Source organism: Salvia splendens, chromosome 2, assembly GCF_004379255.2.
Source record: "Salvia splendens isolate huo1 chromosome 2, SspV2, whole genome shotgun sequence".
NCBI lineage: Eukaryota > Viridiplantae > Streptophyta > Magnoliopsida > Lamiales > Lamiaceae > Salvia > Salvia splendens.
The window spans coordinates 41,421,821-41,439,455 of record NC_056033.1 but is presented as its reverse complement, the minus strand read 5'-3'; the positions used below and the strand labels follow the sequence as shown (position 1 = coordinate 41,439,455).

Sequence of the window (17,635 nt, the reverse complement as noted above, 5' to 3'; positions counted from 1 at the left end):
AAAAAGATAAAATAAAGTGGATAGGTAGGTAGTACTCCTATATGTTGAAAATGATTATATTTTTGTCAATACGGTAGTAGGGGAGAAGAATCCACCAATTAGAAAATGAGTCTAAAATGTTAAATTATACTTATAACTTATTTTATTAAAAATTACAGAAGTGTTAGTTGTAGACATACTTGTATTGTAAATTTAACATAATTTTTAAAGTATTAATATTCCACTCTTCCACTTTCTGCATATATACTCTAAATAATATGGTGTCGTTTTAATTAATACTAATCATTAATGCTACATAAATAAATCATCATATTATGTTAGTGTCAGCTTAATTGATTATAAAACTAAACAAATCAATAATATTAATTCAAAATTAGAATAAACTATAATTGATAATTTTAAAATTGATATATAAAATCATTCATTATTTTTTTAGAAATTTCCAACCAAATTACCCAACTATAATATGGTGTGGGCCCAATAAGAAATACGGCCACTTACAGCCCAAAATAAAGAACGGCCTCTTTCAGTTATTAAGAGCATCTCCAATGCTGGCGGACGTCAAATAGCCGTCAAATAGCCTTCACACTGCCACATCATCAGCACTACAATTCTCCTGCCACATCAGCTTGCCACATCAACTGGACATCAAATAGCCATCAAATAGCCTTCACACTACCTATCCACATCACTAATAACAATTATATAATTTAATTTACAATTGTATCAACATACATAATTTAATTTACGAGACAAATACGGAAAATTCGAATAATAATATTAAAATTTAAAAAGTACATTACTTTTAAAAAAAAGTACAACAATTTAAAAAAATTACAAAAAGTAAAAAGTACATTAATTTAAAAAAGTAAAACAAAATCACTCATCGCCGCCGTCCTCGTCTCCGTCGTCGCCCAACGCTTCTTCACTGCCGTCGCCGCCGCCTCCGTCGCCACCTACGCCGCGGCTATTCCCGCCGGTGTCCCTCCTCATCGCCTCCAGTTCTTCACGCTGGCTCTGGAGCAATACGCGAAGAAAATCCTTCACCTCGGGGTCCACCGCCGCTTGGAAGTCGGCTAAGGTCTTCACCATTTGAGCGCGCGTTTGTTGGCGCGCGAAGAATTTGAGCTCCTCGGTAGACCTGCCGAGGGGGGATGCCGAATGGACATCCTGGGAACTCGGTGTGCCCCCCCTCGCAACCTGCTGCGCCCGCCTTTGCCCAACCGGGCGAGGTCGGCGACCGAACGACCGAGGAGTCGGGACCTCCTGGGCCGTCTCGGGGAGGTCTGACGAACCACCGCTGCTGCCGCTATAATCTCCGGTATAGTTCAGTCTCTGCCTCTTCGGCCAGCCAGCGTCGACGCCTGCCCGGAATTTCTCCGACTCGTTGAGCACAACGTAGCAGTTCCAGTAGGTGAACTCATAGTACTTCTTATCCGGATCGGGGTAGGCTCTTTCCGCAATCCTCCTGCAGTCTTCCTCTGTTTGGCCACTGGTCTGCATGCGGAGGGCGTTGGCGTACAAACCCGAAAATCGAGAGACGCCAGCCCTGATTCGGTCCCAGCACTTCCGGACCTCCTCCCCGGTGCACGGTCTCCCTTCAAGGCAAAATGCCCTGTAGGCTGCAGCTATCTTCGCCCACAAGTTGACGATCCTCTGGTTGTTTGAAACGAGAGGATCGTCGCAAACACTCACCCACGCCTTGGCAACCGCAACGTTCTCCGCGTCCGTCCACTTCCTCCGGCCCCGGATTTCGGCGCGGGGCTGCGACGACTCGCCGACCTTCTTCGCCTTGCCCTTCTTCTTACCCCGCCCTACTCCCTGGCTTTGAATGAGAGTTTCAGAAACGTCGTTAATATCAAAACCCAAGTCCGCTAAGGAGAAGGTCTCCGAATACTGTGCATCCGTTGGGGTCGATGTGTGCGAAGAACCGGTGGAAAAATCAAAAGTCGGCCGATAGGCGTTGTCCCCCCCGTGCGTCGCCTGCGACTGTGGAATCATATGTTGCGCCGGTGGCATCATCTGCTGCGCCGGTGGCTGCATGCCGGGTGCCCACCCCGGCATCATCTGCATAGGGGGCTGCATGCCGGGTGCCCACCCCGGAATCATCTGCTGCCACGGGTACACGTTGTAGTACCCGCTCATTGGAGGCCAACCACCTCCCCCAGGAGCCGGGGAAGTATGGGACCCTGCCCCGGGAGTCGGGGGCGTCTGAGACCCTACACCGGGAGCCGGGGGAGTCTGAGACCATCCCCCGGGATTAACTGGAGTACCTTCGTAGTTGTTCTCCATTGCTCGTTATTGATCTTGTACAGAAAGTAAGGTAGAGAGAGAGTACTCGTTAAAACAAGTGGTGCGAATGAAAATGAGGTTCAACGCGCGTATATATTGTGTTTTGCGAAAAAAAAAAAAAAAATATTTAAATCCGACGCCGGTTTGGCGCCGATCCGGGAGCCACAATGGCGCCCGTGAGGATCGGCGTGGGAACCGGCGTCAGCGCGGGAATCGGCATGGCGACGCCGATTTTGACGCCGATTTCGCCCACGCCGGTTCCAATGGTTCGGCGTCAAACCGGCGTGGGCGAAAAATCGGCGCTCCGGTGGTGACGCCGACCATTGGAGATGCTCTAAGAGGTGTTTTTATCTGGAGCACACATATTTAGGCATATGCCACGTGTCGACATTCTAACACTGGCAGCCCTCAAGATAAACTCCAAATCTCGGATAAAGCATAACCTAGCCATAAACTCATTCTGCCATATTATCAGTACTAAAAATCTTTCTGTCACATCACCAAGACAAGCAAATAGTCTAGCAATAGGCCTAGCCACATCACTCAAAAAAAATAAAAATAAATCGCTCGCAGATCGCTCGCCGGTCCGGAGCCCACAATGGCGGCGAGCGCATCACCCAGCGCTCGCGGATCGGCGTGCGCTCGCCGATTTTTTCGTCGAAATGGTGAGTGCCGGAGATCGGCTAACCGGTCCGTTCGCCGCCATCGTGGATGCTCTTAAATACCAATTTGTTATTTTCATCAACACTAGTACTAGTAGTACTTTTTATTTATACGTCAAAATATTTGCCACATAAACACATTTTGCAATTAAAGAAACTACTAGTATTTGCTTTGATTATCATATCTAGGAATAACATTTTATTTACGTAAACAATAATTAGGCGAGGTTAAAACCAGATGATTGAAATCTACTTATTTAATTATATTCTTTTTTTTTTGGTTTGGTTGTAAAAAGCGGGAGAACCCGAAAATCTCAAAAAACCAGATGATTGAAATCTACTTATTTAATTATATTCTCAATCGTGTGACAATATAAATAAATGAGAGTGTAATGGAGTTTTAGGTGGCAATTAAGCACGTAAAATATTGTTGGTGACATTAACCTTTCAATAAAAAATAAATGAAACTCTATCCACTTAACCTCGCTACGTTGGAAGAATCAATTATATTAGTTTAATTTATAAATGATTATACACGATTTAATTTATGAATGACTATACACGAAAGGACAAACATAATCCGAAAAGAAAAAGCAACATAGCATAATAGAATACAAATTTATAAATTTTAATTAAATTATGATATATCTCGTAACTTTTCAAATCACCTGGAAAAATTATAAAGTTTGATTTACTCACAATAATCTTATATCAAACATGTTTGATAAGATAATATAGCAACAAAATATTATATATGGATATCATTTTCAATGAATTAAAACGATGTTATCGATTATATATATAGAATGATATCATCTACTTATATAATAATATATTAGATGTAAATGCCAAAAAAAAAATTGGCACACTAATTACAAACATATTCAAATTTCAGAATCTTTAGAGCTAACTTTTAAATTTAGCAAAATAAAACCAAAATTTGAAAGTATATAATTCAATTAATTCTATTTGAAAAGGATGAGGATAATATTTCCGACTATGGAAAATAGAAATGCGAGCCACGAAATAGTATAAGAAGAAAATAAAATAAAATAAAAATAAAAAAATTATGAAATAATGTCCCTACCACTCTATATAACTATAAATAGTCTAATTTTCCTATTTTAAAACCGCTAAACTCCCATTTTCGAAGAGAGCTCTCTTCTCTCTCTTTCTTCCATCTCTAGAAATGGATCCTTACAAGGTACGGATTTGTGAGTTTTGATTGATTTGGCAGTGATCCACTAATCATCGTGTTGTTTGATTGAATTACTGCGTCGACTTTTTTATATCGATGATTTCGAGGCTACGTGTTTGGTAGGCTTTTATCAAATTTAGGTGACTTGTTTGACACACTTGTATGAATTGATTTCGTTTTTGTTTTGATTCTGCGATGCTTTGAGAAAAAAAATTGATTGAAATGCTCGAGTTTTAGCTCCGGATGTGTTGTGTATTGATGTTTGACTATTTGGTGATGATGTGTTCAGTACCGCCCGTCGAGTGCTTTCAATTTACCTTTTATGACCACGAATTCTGGAGCTCCAGTTTGGAACAACAACAACTCTTTCACTGTTGGAACTAGAGGTATATTTTTATTGTTTTCCCCCTTTTGCAATCGAAGTCATATGCATGCTTCAATCTGAAATCCGCTCTTTTCAGTGGTAGAGAGAAGTTTATTGATCGATTTGTTGTTGTTTTGGTACTGGATTTATTATTCTAGGTTTTTAGATCAAGGTATGAAAAAAGTGGGAGTGTGTTTGTTTGGATAGTGAAGATTTTCAATCGCCGTGTTGTTGTTTTGTTACTGGATATAATTTTCTAGGTTTTGGATTAGGGTTTGAAAAAAATATGTTTGTGTGTGTGTGCTTTTAAGAAATTTGTGCTTGGAGAGATGGAAAAGGGTACTGATGAATATTGTCTCTATTACAGGTCCAATCCTACTTGAAGATTACCATTTGGTGGAGAAACTTGCTAACTTCGATCGCGAAAGGATCCCGGAACGTGTTGTCCATGCCAGAGGTGCCAGTGCTAAGGGCTTTTTCGAGGTCACTCATGATATCACACACCTTACTTGTGCTGATTTCCTTAGATCCCCGGGAGTTCAAACACCTGTTATTGTCCGTTTCTCCACTGTTATCCATGAGCGAGGAAGCCCTGAAACTCTTAGGGACCCCCGAGGGTTTGCCGTGAAGTTCTACACAAGAGAGGTAAAGATGTTCACTTATTACTCAGTTTGTTTTTCGTATTAGAAGTTTCCCATTCTTACAAATGAGTTCTATTATCAGTTTTATGCATTTTTGCTTATTGTAATTGTATATGATTTTTCAATAGTGGTTCTCTTAATTGCAGAAGAAAGAAGAGAAAATATTGTTGTTTTATGGCTTAGTTACATAATTTTGTCCGCTCTTCTTTTTTTATTTGTGTAGGGAAACTTCGATATGGTGGGAAACAACTTCCCTGTCTTCTTTATTCGGGATGGAATGAAATTCCCTGATATGGTTCATGCGTTGAAACCCAACCCAAAGTCCCACATTCAGGAGAACTGGAGAATCTTGGACTTCTTTTCTCACCATCCTGAGAGTCTGCATATGTTCACATTCCTCTTCGATGATATTGGTATTCCACAAGATTACAGGCATATGGAAGGCTCAGGTGTGAATACCTACACTCTGATCAACAAAGCAGGGAAAGTAAATTATGTGAAGTTCCATTGGAAGCCAACTTGTGGAGTGAAGTCTCTGTTGGAGGACGAGGCTGTCAAAGTTGGAGGCACCAATCACAGCCATGCGACACAGGATCTTTATGACTCTATTGCAGCAGGCAACTACCCCGAGTGGAAACTTTTTATTCAGACCATAGATCCTGATATCGAAGATAGATTCGACTTTGACCCAGTTGATGTTACAAAGACTTGGCCCGAAGACATCATTCCCCTGCAACCTGTTGGCCGTTTGGTGTTGAATAAGAACATTGACAACTTCTTTGCTGAGAATGAACAACTTGCTTTCTGCCCTGCCCTGGTTGTCCCTGGGATCCACTATTCGGATGATAAGCTGCTCCAGACCCGTATCTTTTCCTATTCTGATACTCAGAGACACCGTCTTGGACCAAACTATCTGCAGCTCCCAGCAAATGCTCCCAAGAGTGCCCATCACAACAACCACCATGAAGGTTTCATGAACTTCATGCATAGGGACGAGGAGGTATTTTACTTCTATATACTATCTGCGACACAAAAAAGAGACTTCAAGAGTTCTTAAAAGCATCTCTCATAGGATTTACTAAATGTGATTTCTCCACATAACATCATTACACAGTTAAATGAACCGAGTCTACAATGTCTTCATTCACATAAGATATTGTAGGCTTCTGTATTCCTTCTTATTCTTTGCTTGTTACAAATTATTTGGGATTTGAATTCTTCTGCATTTTGCTTCATGCTTTATTTTGATGGTTCTGCTCTTTCCAGGTGAACTATTTCCCATCCAGGTATGATCTGACCCGTCATGCTGAGACGTACCCCATCCCTCCTGTGGTGTTGACAGGAAAGCGTGACAGGGTATGCATCTAATTCTGCTGTTTGGCTTTAATCCTCTTTGTTAGACCTACTATTTGACTGTGGGCTTGGTTTGAAGTTCGGCTGCTAAAAGTAAAGAGTTTTATGTGCCTGTGTCGTCGGAGCCATTTGCACATGAAATTTTTAATGAAAAACTTGTAGAGATTCATAAGCCTCTGTACTTTATTGTCCATATCTGCAGCGCCACTATTCATTTAGAAGTGTTTCGTTCGTGGCATTTCTTTTGTGATCTTATAAAAATGCTTCATTTGTTATTCAGGTCTGCATTGCGAAGGAGAACAACTTCAAACAACCCGGTGAGAGATACCGTTCCTTCACACCAGAAAGGTATATATATCACTTCCTGCCCTCTTTTAAACTCAAAAAGGCATAGCATGTACATGAGAGGTCATTTCCTAATTCACCATTTCTCATTCAGGCAAGAGAGATTCATCAAAAGGTGGGTTGACGCCTTGTCTGACCCCCGTCTCACCCACGAAATCCGAAGCATCTGGGTTTCGTACTGGAATCAGGTGCGTGCCTCTTCATCTCCTCTCTCATCTCATTATACTGTTACCTTTGTGCTCAACATAGAGCAGGAACTCACAGTTGCTGGTCTCGACTGCAGGCTGACAAGTCTCTCGGGCAGAAGCTCGCCTCTCGTCTCAACGTGAGGCCAATGATGTGAAGGTGAAGAGGATGGTTCTTGGAACTGTTTTGAGGAAGGTTGAAAACTATAAGAGATGGTTGTCATTGAATAGTTTTTTTCTGTTATGTAATGGAAATCGAACTCTCTGTGTTGTCGTAAACAGACCTTCAACTCTTGTGATATTAATAAATTAGAAGGGTTTATAATTAAATAAATTACAAAATCTCTAATCATTTTCTACTAGTAAACTCGTAATTGATATAAACCCCTAATAGGTGCCTAAAAACTTAATGGTTCGTACATATTGCTATGTGCTATGTGCTATGTGCTATGTGCTATGTGCTATGTTGAGCTAATTATAATTACATTTCTATTTCTATTTCTATTTCTATTTCTATTTCTATTTCTATTTCTATTTCTACTTCTACTACTATTACCGAGTTTCGATCAAGGAAAATGTTGCAGAGTACTACTAGTTAAGTTACGTTTTTATTCTAATCACAAATTGAATTTCAATAATGGAGCGTCACCAACGGCAATATTCTTGATCATAAAGCTTCACTAAAAAAAAGGTGTGTGTGAATTTCATTTTGATAGTGGTAATGTTAATAAAAGATTCTCAAAACAGTCCCTTTATTTTTTCCACTTCTACTCTTTTTTCTGCAACAATCTAGAAATTCAGAGACAAACCAAATCAACCAATAAAAAAAATCACCGGTTCTTGAATCTTCTCAGTCCTTATTCATTGGCCGTTGTACTTTTTAACACCTAGGACCCATTGGGTATATGCAGATAGACTAATTTAATGAACTCAAAATTTGAAATATACAATAATTTTATGTTGGGTCTTGTGCAAAATTAATTTAGGAAGACAGAATTTAGGACAGGTATCTTTAGATCATCCACAATGCCGCCCAGCCGAGCGCCGGCGCTGGGCGGTCTATTGCAGTCGCCCAGCGGGCGAATGGAGAGAGAAACCGCGCAGCGCTGGACGGTCGCGTGGCGCTGGGCGGTCCGCTCGGCGCTATTGCAGCGCCCGGATCGCCCAGCGCACCGCCTAGCGTGAAATTAAAATTTTTTTTTCCCGAAACACTATATATACGCGATTTGCTCGTCATTTTCATTCGCACCATTTGTTTTTAAATTAATGTATTTTTTTAAATTATTGTACTTTTTAAAATTTTAATATTATTATTAAACTTTTCCCGTATATGTCTCGTAAATTAAATTTCGTATATTGTGTGATTGTTAATTATTTCATTTTGTATATATTTGTTAATAGTGATGTGGATATTATGTGGCTAGACTATGGCTGAGCTATTTCTATTGTGGATGGTCTTAGGGGCAGTGTGCCATATGCAAAAAATAAAGGACTAAAAGAAAATTTGTTGTTTCGGTTGTCAGTAGTCATAGAAGACCAAAAGGTCTAAAACTTAGCTATGGTTTATATTTTGGACAAAATGTGATTATGGTAGTACAACTTTGTCATTTATTTACAGAAATTATATTGTCTTTTGTATGTCTTGTACAGTCAAGTAATCGCCTTGATTGAATGATAGGAATGAAATAAACACTAGTAATACAATAATGAGGATGCTAAATGTGGCTTAGTGTTGAGGCCATGAGCTATTGTAATTAAGAGATGTTGCATTTAATGGAACAATTGAATAATTTTCAATTCTATCATCCAAGCGAACCAGTATCATATCTAAGAGGACGGGATGGAACTATAATCGGACTAATAATTTTCTTTGTGGTTTTGGTTTTGAACTAGAATCATCTATTCAGATTTAGGTTCAAAATCGATAGTTTTAACTGTTTTTCACTTAGAAACACGACTATTACTCACAAATTTACCATTAGCAATATGTTTGTCGTCATTTACTAGCTTTTTTCCGATGTCCCTACCAGTAATTTTTTTAGCAACATCAACCACGATATGTTGATAATTGCGTCCTTTTTCCTTTAGTAGTGTTTACGACAAACGTATTATTGATTTTTCAACGATTATTTAATGTAAAACATAAAATAATAGATTAGCAATTACTCCCCCTGTCCCATTAGAAATGAAACGTTTTCCTTTTTGGGTTGTCCCAATAAAAATGAAACATTTCCTAAAATGAAAATAATACTATCTCTACTTTTTCTTCTCTCTTACTTTACTTTCTCTTCATTAACTCACAAAACAACACTGCATAAAATCTCGTGCCGGAAACCATATGTTGCATATTTATTGGGACGGAGGGAGTATTTGATTTACCTAAATCTTCACGCAAGTTCACATGGAAAATCACAAATTAGTTTGGTATCTAAATTTGCATCCTCACATCCAACTTTACTAATCAATATAGTACTACTACATAGTTGATTATCAAAACAAAACTATACATTTATCCCCAACAAATCTTGCTACATATTGGCATAAATCGCTTGATTTTGGCATCGTCCCAATTCGTTAGCCATGAAGCTTATATCATGCAAAATTTTGAGGAGATTAGTGAATTTTGAAGTGATATTATACAAGGTAAAGAAAATAAGTTTAGCTCATAACACAAACCTACAAAAAATACTTTCGAGATAAAAAATAACATGAAACCATTCTATCATATAAAATATTTGACTGACACTCTCATACACAAAGACATCATATATCAAATATTGCAGCATAGAAAATATGTTAATCAACAACTCGAGTCTCGAAATACCAAATATTTTCATTCATGATTTTATCTCAATTTACTTAAATTTTAACACGATAATCCATCTGTAATATTAGATTTGTATGTTATGTAATATAATGTAGGTGAAGTATGGAATTAATTAATTAATTACCAGTTGCGTAAATAATTAATGAAGAATTAAGTGGAAAAAAACTTGAAAATGATTCGAAAAAGTGCACATGGGAATAGCGCTGCAGTGTCATCAACGGCTATAATTCACTAGCCGTTGTTTTCAAAAATTATGAACAAAAAAAAAAGAACAAATTAAAGGAAAAACAAACAATAAAGACCGTACAAGCAGACATAAATCCACTGTTTACGTTCTCTCCAAATCCTCTCAATTGACATTTCTCCGATTGAATTGAACAAGAAGCGCAGATTTCACACAGCACACGCACTGTGTAGAGAAAGAGAGAGAGATTTTGTCTCAATTGATCGAATTTAATGGGATTCTTTTGACGTTTTTAGTCAGTTTCTCTCTCTCTCTCTCGAATTTGTTGAGTGTTGGTAGCGATTTTTCTGCGGATAAATTGATTTGGAGGTGAAACTTTTTTCTAGTTTTTTTTTTTAATTTTAATTTAGTCTTGAATCTTGATTTTTGAATCTTGGTAGATTTTTTATTTAATTTCTTATGGATTGATGATTGATTTTTTTTTCTTTTTTTTCTTTTTCAGTAGCTGCATTTGAAGAAGAAAAGATGAACAAGATGGGATCGGATGAGAACTTCCCGGGCGTGATCAAGCCTTCTTCAAACGCTCAAGGTATTGTGAAATTCGGAAAAATCGTAGCTAAAATGAAATGTAGAATTCACTCTTTTGTAATTCTTGTTGGGATTACTTTAACTTGAGAAAAGGTGGAATCTTTGAAAGAAAATGATGAATTTGTATTTATCTATAGGGGGGTTGAAGGCTGGAGTTGGAAAATCTGCAGTTGGTGTGGGGAATAACAGAAGGGCATTGAGTGCAATCAATAGAAACATAATTGGAGCTCAGCCTTACCCTTGTGCTGTTCACAAAAGAGGGGTTTTAAGAGAGTATGATTTTTCATTATTTTTTTATGTATTTGATGATTAAGAAGGTGTTTTATTGTGTTTCTGTTTAGAATGTGTTGGTCTTGTATTGAGTGAATGGTTGGATTGATCTTGGTCAGGAAAAACGAGGCCGGTGATAAGAACTGTGTCGGTCCAGTGCATCGTCCTGTTACGAGGTTTGGTGATTTTCTTAGTTCTTGAATCTTTATCGAGCTCTTTTGATGGTTGTTGACATTGTTTTGGTGAGCTGGATAAGTATGTTTTTCGATATCGTAATCTGTTGTGTTGTTTTAGGAGGTTTGCTTCTGGATTGGCTGGAAAAGAGCAGCATTCCTCACTTGAGGTTTGTTTTTTTTCTTTTATGAATTTATGAAGAAAATAGAGATTTGTACACATTTGTCTCTAATACGATCTTGAATAATGTGTTGTTTTAGGAAGCAACATTCATCAATTAGGTTAGTTTTATTAGGAAGAAAGTAGTCTTTTTAATAATTCAGACTTGAATTATGTGTTGTTTTAGGAAGAAACTTCCATCAATTGAGGTTAGGTAGAATAATGTGATTGAATTGAGATTTCATTAAGGTTGGTTGAATCATGTATTGTTTTAGGAAGTCAAGCCACCAGTTCATCAAGCTAGTTCAGTCACGAACCAGCCCTACGACTGCATCATTATCGATGCAGATGATGATGATGACTACAAGAATGTGGATGATCATGATGTGCCAATGTTTGTGCAGCATACAGAGGCTATGCTGGAAGAGATTGATCGAATGGTACTTCGTTTTTCTTGCTGATGATCTGCGTATTTAAGCATCACTTTTGTTGCAGTTTCTTGAACTTTTTAGTCAAATGTAGGATGCAGAAGTGGAAATGGAAGACATCGATGGCGAGGATGAGGAGCCAGTTATCGATATAGATAGCTGTGATAAGAAAAATCCACTTGCAGTTACTGAATACATCGATGATCTATACACTTACTATAAAAAGATGGAGGTGAAGCATCTTATCTCTTAATTTGCTCGACTACTCCAAATACGCGTTTCTTGTCACAAGAACTTGTAAAAATGACCATTTATCTGATTATCATCTTTACCTATCTGATTGTCCATAAAATTGCTGATTTTTGCTCACTTCTTGCCTAACCTCGTGTGATGATCATCGATACCTGTCTCCCGTTTTGTGTTTTAACTGTACAAAAGCTTCTTGCAGAGTGTCCTTCCGAACTATATGGTACATCAATCTGATATCAATGAAAGAATGAGAGGTATCCTCATTGACTGGCTGATTGAGGTAAAAGACACTGTGTGAAATTCTGAAGAGTAATGTAAATGCAATTGCATTTTCTCATCAATATTCTGTGGTGTAGGTGCATTACAAGTTCGAATTGATGGACGAGACGCTGTACCTTACTGTGAATCTCATCGATAGATTCTTAGCCCTCCAGCAAGTGATGAGGAAGAAACTGCAGCTTGTTGGTGTGACTGCGATGCTCATTGCTTGCAAATACGAGGAAGTCTCTGTCCCCGTGGTCGAGGATCTTGTTCTGATATCCGACAAAGCTTACTGCAGGAAAGAAATCCTAGACATGGTATGGTGTATGGTTTTAGGGAAAAGTAGGAAATTTCCACAACTTTTTAACTGTTTTTTTATACTGATTGCATCAATAAATATGTGCAGGAGAAGTTGATGGTCAATACGTTGCAGTTCAATATGTCGTTGCCAACGCCCTACGTGTTCATGAAGCGCTGCCTGAAAGCCGCCCAATCCGATAACAAGGTGAGTTTCTTGAAATCTTGGATTTGAATAGTAGTAGATGGATCAAAATGGATGATTCTTGACTTGTTGTTTCTGTAGATGGAGCTTCTGTCCTTCTTCATAATCGAGCTGTGTCTCGTTGAATACGAGATGCTGTGCTTCCCTCCTTCGATGCTAGCAGCTGCTGCTGTCTTCACTGCTCAGTGCACTCTCCTTGGATGCAAGCAATGGAGCAAGACGAGCGAAGTGCACACGAGTTACACTCAAGAACAGCTCATGTAAGGCTCGAGAAAATGTGATGATCAACCTATGCAACGACAAATCAAACTGACATTCTTCGTGTTTTTGCAGGGAATGCGCAGCGCGGATGGTGAGTTTCCAGCGGAAGTCGGGGACCGGGAAGCTGAGTGGTGTGCAGAAGAAGTATAGCACTTCCAAATATGGATATGTTGCAAGAATCAAACCTGCTGAATTTCTCATTGATGATGAATGATGCTTAGATTTGACATAATAACCTGACACTGTTTTGTGTAATTTTCTGGCTAAGAAAATTCACAGTTTTTTACTACTACCATGTTTTGTGTGTATATAGAGAGCTAAGTAACTTGTGATTTCATGGGATCTTTTATCTAATTATATCAGTTAAATCTTTTTGTTTTCTGGTAAAAGGGGCATGAAGTTAAAAGTTTATTGAGGACTTTTGATTATGTGGCAGTAATTTCAATTTTGTCGTTGAGTTCGAAATTAAGTATCCATCATATTATTCAATGATGATCGTCCGATAAAATAATGAGTTGTAATAAAATAGTAAAAATTAACATTGGCTAATGTCGAAATGTCTGAAATTATTCAATGATGATAATCGTCCGACAATAATGAGTTGTACTCCCTTTGTCCGCCATTAGGAGTCTCGGTCACTTTTGCGCACTCTTCTCAATATTATTATCTTTATTACTTTGCCATTTCTCCACTTTAACTATTTATTACCATTTTTATAAAATTGAGTGGGCAAAAGTGACCGGGACTCTCAATGGCAGACGAAAGGAGTAATAAAATAGTAAAATTTTACATTGGCTAATGTCGAAATGTCTGAAATTGCAATTCCCTCCATCATATTGTCCAATCAGCGAGCTTCCAAAATAAAATTGACATCACAGTAAAATATTACTCCCTCCGTTTCTTCATAGTTGAGACAAAACTCTTCGGCATGGAGTTTAAGAAAGAGATATTGAATGTGTTAACTAAATAAATTAAAAAGTAAGAGAGAGAAAAAAGTAGAAATAATAAAGTAGAAAGTGAATAAAGTAGAGAGAATAAAGTATAAGAGTAAAGTAAGAAAGAGAAAAAAGTTACTACATAGGGAAATGACTCAACTATAAGGAAACTTTCCAAAATAGAAAAATGACTCAACTATGGAAAAACGGAGGGAGTAGTAAAATTTAAGACTAACAAATATCGAAATGTCAAAATGTCAATTATACAGTATAGAAAATAAAATAGTCAACTTTATTTGCAATTTGTAAAATTGAGTCTAATTTAATTAATTAATTATTAAATCTTAATTGTAATTGCTCAAAATTCACATCGAAATGCAAAAAATGCATAAAAGTTTAGTATTTACAGTTATATGATTAAATATATAGCAATGAATAAATGATTTAAAATTAATTGCTTTTAAACATCATACTAGTAGATTATAGGACAAGATCCGTTGATTGAAGGGCGAAATTCAGCAATTGGGGAGCATTTCTAGGGTTTTAGCAGTGTTGATCGGGAATTATTCAATGGAATCCAAAGCGGATGGGAACAAGTATAGCATCATCGTCCCCACCTACAATGAGCGCCTCAACATCGCTCTTATTGTTTACCTCATCTTCAAGCATCTCCCGTGAGTTTATCTCCTTGTGTATGTGATCCCGATTGCTATAGTTGAAGTTGATTGCGGATGTTGCTGATAAATGTTTGAATTGGATCATATAATTATATGTTGATGCGATCGTTATGATTTAGGTATTGGTAGTTAGAAAAAGCTGAAATTTGCAGGAATTGTCACTGATTGGTGAATATTTTTCCGGCAGTTTGTTTCAATTTTGATGTGAGTTGCTTGGGAATTTGGTAATTGTGCATGATTTTTTTTGTTGAGCTGTTTGCGGGGATACTTTTGAACGCACAGTTTTCAGAAGAATATGAAATTCAGCCATGACTAATCCAATTATCCGAGATTAGTTTATGTTAGTACTAATCAACCCTATATGCTTAAAAAGTTCAATATTATTTTGAATGGCTGTCATTTTTATCCAAAAAGGCTTCGACATTTATCCCAATGTTCTTATCCAGTCTCTGGGAGATTCTTAGTAGTGGTTCTTGTTTCGTGGCGTCGAAACATGAGATGTGTTATCAGATGCAGGGGAGGATAATATTTCCATTGCCTTGATAAATTGGGATAAAATTATCTAACACTTAAGCTCTGAATCCTTGTTCTAACCATTAGATTTTCCTAATCTGGTTCTTCATCTGGAACAATTTCTAGGAATTTATTGCAGAAAACAGTAGTTAGGACATGTCAATTTTTTTGTCTGAGTGGAACTTTTAGTGCTGCGTTCAGCATTAAGATATTGTTTTGTAATGGTTTTGTGCTTTCTGTTTGGATTAGGAATGTGAATTTTGAGATCATAGTGGTTGATGACGGGAGTCCAGATGGAACTCAGGAAATAGTTAAACAGCTGCAGGGAGTATATGGGGAAGATCGCATAGTATGTTTGGCCACTTCCCTTTTTTCAATATGTAGCTTCTGAATTTTCAAATCTTGGTCTTCTATTTGTATGTTTACTCACACTGGTCTCAATGCAGCTGTTGAGACCTAGAGCAAAGAAGCTTGGCTTAGGTATTTATAATTGACATGTCTATTCTGATTTCTGAGAGATGATTGTAAAACTTCTAAAGGTGTTTTATTTCAGGGACGGCCTACATACACGGTTTGAAACATGCCACTGGAAATTTCGTTGTCATAATGGATGCAGACTTATCACACCATGTATGTATTCACTCTTAGATGCTATAAGAAAATGGAATGTCCTTTGTGTGTTTCATAGTGAAAATATAGTATGATAACTTTCGGTTGTGCCCAGTCATATGAAAAACAAATATTTCTGTGATAAGTCAAAATTCAGTTTATGAGAGTCGAGACTATTCCCTTTATATAACTGTGAACAGACCCAAAACTTTAAAGATGAAAAAAGAAAAAAAGTTTTTGTCTCTTCGCTTGCCAAGTAAGATGACATGGAAGCTTTCGTGTGATTGAACTCTTGCAAAGCTTAAGTACTTTTCTTTTGCCTTTACTAAAATTGTTCTCTATCCCATTTGTTTAATTTATCTTTTTTTATTCTCTCTAACAGCCGAAGTACCTGCCAAGCTTTATCAAGTAAGTTTTTTGCTTAGTTGTGTACCAGATTTTTCATGAACTTGGTATATTAATAGAACTTCTTGAGGTCAGGAAGCAGATGGAGACAGGTGCGAGCATAGTTACTGGAACTAGGTATGTAAGGGGTGGCGGGGTTCATGGGTGGAACCTGATGCGCAAATTGACGAGCAGGGGAGCCAATGTCCTTGCACAAACATTTCTATGGCCAGGTGTATCCGACTTGACTGGATCATTCAGGTTCTAATACTATTCATCAGGAACACTTTCCTTCCTCCTATTCGTATATCACACTGAAGTTTTGTTCTGCACTTCTTGTTGCAAAGGCTTTACAAAAAATCTGTGCTTGAAGATGTTATAAGCTCATGTGTGAGTAAGGGGTACGTTTTCCAGATGGAGATGATAGTTAGAGCTTCAAGAAAGGGTTATCACATTGAAGAGGTATGCATTCACAATTTTTAGTAAATCTCTTTAAAACCTAATCGATATTTCGTATTGTGATCACATGTTTGTTTATTATAACGAATAAGATACTTAACCCTTCACTGTTGAAAGAGTCACTATTGTATTAATTCACCTTTCAAACTGAATGTCCAATTTCATAGAATGAGTAACAGAGACTATGGCTCGTTCTAGACTACCTAGTCCTTACTGGATGATTATCAAAATCGTGTTGGTTATCCAGTCTATCTATATAGATTTCCTGGTACAAAATTGAGCTAATCCCTTGGATTTTGACATACTAGCTTGTCGTAGCTGACTTATTTCAATGTGTTGCTTTTGTCATGTTTAAGCCTCTTTCGTTGCATAGTTTACATATTGGAAGTGCTTTTCTATTGCTTCTATTTATATTGATGCATGGATTGAAGCCGGTCTGTAATATGGCATTTCGCCTTTTCATAGGTCCCAATCACATTCGTGGACAGAGTATATGGAAGCTCGAAACTGGGGGGATCGGAAATAGTGGAATATCTCAAGGGGCTTCTGTACCTTTTGGTTACAACATGAAGATGCACTTTGGAGAGTTTGTTACTTGCAGAAAGTTATAAGGCATAGACTCACTCTTATACAATCATTTTGACTGTAACCTCATAATATGTTTAAACTCTTGCTTTATAGAGTGTGTTTTGTCATATGGCCGCAGACGCAGACGCAGCCGCCGGCTGTCGAACTTGGTGGTTCTGCCCTCGTATTTGCAGACTCAATGAACTTAACACCATGATCATATGCATATGTAAAAGTTCAGAGTAGTGGAGCACATATTTTGTAACAATAATTTTGTCAAATAATACAAGTCCACATGTTAGAAAAACGTATTTTATTATTTTAATTTTTTGATTTTATATTTCAGCATTCACCTTTTACGATATTTAACCAAATTAAAATCTTTATAAAATAGAAATTTGTAGATAGGAGTTTGTGAACATATTTTACGAAAAAAACGTGCTAGTGAGATTTTGACTCATATTTAATTAGCTTAATTAGCATGTCTCAATACCGTTTCATCCATTAACTATTCATGGGCCCCACTGCACTTTTTACCACATCTCTTA

The 17,635-nt window shown here is 37.6% G+C and overlaps 3 protein-coding genes across 3 annotated transcripts; all 3 read left to right on the top strand.

The window, feature by feature from the left end:
* The first annotated feature begins 4,094 nt into the window (after nt 1-4,094).
* Nucleotides 4,095-7,374, top strand: LOC121792893 (catalase-like). The gene is made up of 8 exons (XM_042191025.1): nt 4,095-4,158; nt 4,442-4,538; nt 4,884-5,161; nt 5,381-6,157; nt 6,424-6,513; nt 6,791-6,858; nt 6,950-7,043; nt 7,139-7,374. The coding sequence occupies exons 1-8, from the start codon at nt 4,144-4,146 to the stop codon at nt 7,196-7,198; spliced, it is 1,479 nt and encodes a 492-aa protein (XP_042046959.1). The 5' UTR covers nt 4,095-4,143; the 3' UTR covers nt 7,199-7,374.
* Nucleotides 7,375-10,167: 2,793 nt separating this feature from the next.
* On the top strand, nt 10,168-13,352 carry LOC121766873 (cyclin-B2-3-like). Its single transcript, XM_042163111.1, has 12 exons — nt 10,168-10,420; nt 10,554-10,640; nt 10,777-10,912; nt 11,029-11,085; nt 11,204-11,252; nt 11,518-11,682; nt 11,765-11,902; nt 12,119-12,199; nt 12,276-12,497; nt 12,587-12,685; nt 12,764-12,942; nt 13,016-13,352. Exons 2-12 carry the CDS (start codon nt 10,577-10,579, stop codon nt 13,155-13,157), a joined length of 1,332 nt encoding a protein of 443 aa, XP_042019045.1. The 5' UTR covers nt 10,168-10,420; nt 10,554-10,576; the 3' UTR covers nt 13,158-13,352.
* A 975-nt stretch (nt 13,353-14,327) lies between these two features.
* On the top strand, nt 14,328-17,425 carry LOC121766867 (dolichol-phosphate mannosyltransferase subunit 1). Its single transcript, XM_042163104.1, has 8 exons — nt 14,328-14,552; nt 15,318-15,417; nt 15,515-15,548; nt 15,622-15,698; nt 16,060-16,085; nt 16,158-16,322; nt 16,409-16,523; nt 16,986-17,425. Exons 1-8 carry the CDS (start codon nt 14,449-14,451, stop codon nt 17,088-17,090), a joined length of 726 nt encoding a protein of 241 aa, XP_042019038.1. The 5' UTR covers nt 14,328-14,448; the 3' UTR covers nt 17,091-17,425.
* The last annotated feature ends 210 nt before the right edge of the window (nt 17,426-17,635 follow it).

Bases quoted from the DNA above. Each gene is read 5' to 3' on its own strand.
- LOC121792893 (XM_042191025.1), top strand. The intron at 4,539-4,883 runs GTATATTTTTAT...TCTCTATTACAG, and splicing joins TTTCACTGTTGGAACTAGAG to GTCCAATCCTACTTGAAGAT. The intron at 6,859-6,949 runs GTATATATATCA...TTTCTCATTCAG, and splicing joins CGTTCCTTCACACCAGAAAG to GCAAGAGAGATTCATCAAAA.
- LOC121766873 (XM_042163111.1), top strand. From the start codon at position 10,577: ATGAACAAGATGGGATCGGATGAGAACTTCCCGGGCGTGATCAAGCCT. The intron at 10,641-10,776 runs GTATTGTGAAAT...ATTTATCTATAG, and splicing joins GCCTTCTTCAAACGCTCAAG to GGGGGTTGAAGGCTGGAGTT. The intron at 11,086-11,203 runs GTTTGGTGATTT...GTGTTGTTTTAG, and splicing joins GTGCATCGTCCTGTTACGAG to GAGGTTTGCTTCTGGATTGG.
- LOC121766867 (XM_042163104.1), top strand. From the start codon at position 14,449: ATGGAATCCAAAGCGGATGGGAACAAGTATAGCATCATCGTCCCCACC. The intron at 16,323-16,408 runs GTTCTAATACTA...CTTGTTGCAAAG, and splicing joins GACTTGACTGGATCATTCAG to GCTTTACAAAAAATCTGTGC. The intron at 16,524-16,985 runs GTATGCATTCAC...GCCTTTTCATAG, and splicing joins AGGGTTATCACATTGAAGAG to GTCCCAATCACATTCGTGGA.